Source organism: Perkinsus marinus (assembly GCF_000006405.1).
Source record: "Perkinsus marinus ATCC 50983 genomic scaffold scf_1104296941532, whole genome shotgun sequence".
Classification (NCBI taxonomy): Eukaryota; Perkinsozoa; order Perkinsida; family Perkinsidae; genus Perkinsus; species Perkinsus marinus.
The window spans coordinates 1-1,101 of NW_003212495.1; the positions used below are offsets into that span (position 1 = coordinate 1).

The 1,101-nt window shown below is 50.2% G+C and overlaps 1 protein-coding gene across 1 annotated transcript; it reads right to left on the bottom strand.

The window, feature by feature from the left end:
* Window positions 1–30: 30 nt before the first annotated feature.
* Window positions 31–865, bottom strand: Pmar_PMAR008489 (hypothetical protein; the record flags this gene model as incomplete). The annotated part of the gene is made up of 1 exon (XM_002781797.1): window positions 31–865. A coding segment is annotated over one exon (835 nt), but the record flags the coding sequence as incomplete, so codon positions are not given.
* Window positions 866–1,101: the final 236 nt, after the last annotated feature.

Sequence of the window (1,101 nt, forward strand, 5' to 3'; positions counted from 1 at the left end):
TACAATACGGCTTCCCTCTACGGTTCTTACCACAATAGACCACATCGGCTTTCGTCAGAGCTTTAACCTTCTCACGGTTCTTAGAGTCGGCACCAGCACCATAGAAGACGGAGACACAGGACTTCTCGATGTTCTCAATCTCCTGGATACGAGCAACCTTAACAGGGGACGAAGTAGGATGACTGTGAACAGTAGGGTCCTTGCCCAACACCTCAGAGTCCTCAAACGAACGACATGCCGACCTTATAGCCCCAGAGACACTCGGACCAGACGTAGAGAAAAGAGGAAGTAGAGATTCCCAATCCTGGTGGACATCATCTTCAAAATGCCACACCCCTCCTGACATTGCTTGATGACAACTGCGAATTCTATCAACAGTATGCTTCCTAAGATTCATAGGGAGCTTACCAACGATAAGGCGGGTCATCAATTTCAACTCACTCCGATCGGAAGGATATACCTCACCGTACAAAACATAAATACCCTTAACCTTCCGCAAAAAGGAATCGCACAAGCGAGTGCCTTCAAATCGCAACTGTGCCAGGCGTCGCTGGTACTCCTCCTTCAGTGGTAGCCGAGAGCAGAACTGCTTGGTGAGCGAATCTACCAAGGGCTGCCACCTGTAGGCATTATCACCAACTTCCTCAAGGGCAGCTTCCTTGACCTCCTTCTCCTCAAGAGTTGCTAAGAATGCAATGGTGATAGTACACTCAAGGGTCTTCACTGGGACGAAACGTTCCTCGCCACGACTGCTCATATGTATTCCCCCGCCAGCCTCCACTAGCAGACGACCAAAGGCACCCAGATGAGCCTTGAGTTTAAACCGATCAGTGAGTTTGGGGAAAACGGATTTTACCAACAGCATCAGCAGTCAAAATACGCCCCTTCCGGACACGTCTACCAGCGTAATACGCCAAAGGGGGATCCGGCGCGTAAGAATATCGTCGATAGTCCGGTATAGGACCATGAGAAGATAAGGCCGAGGGCGATGATGATGATGATGATGACGGCGATGACGGTGATCCACCAGAGGCAACAACCGGGGGTAGTATCTTCACTCGACCATCCCGAGTTTTTTCAACACCGGATGGTAATCCTGCT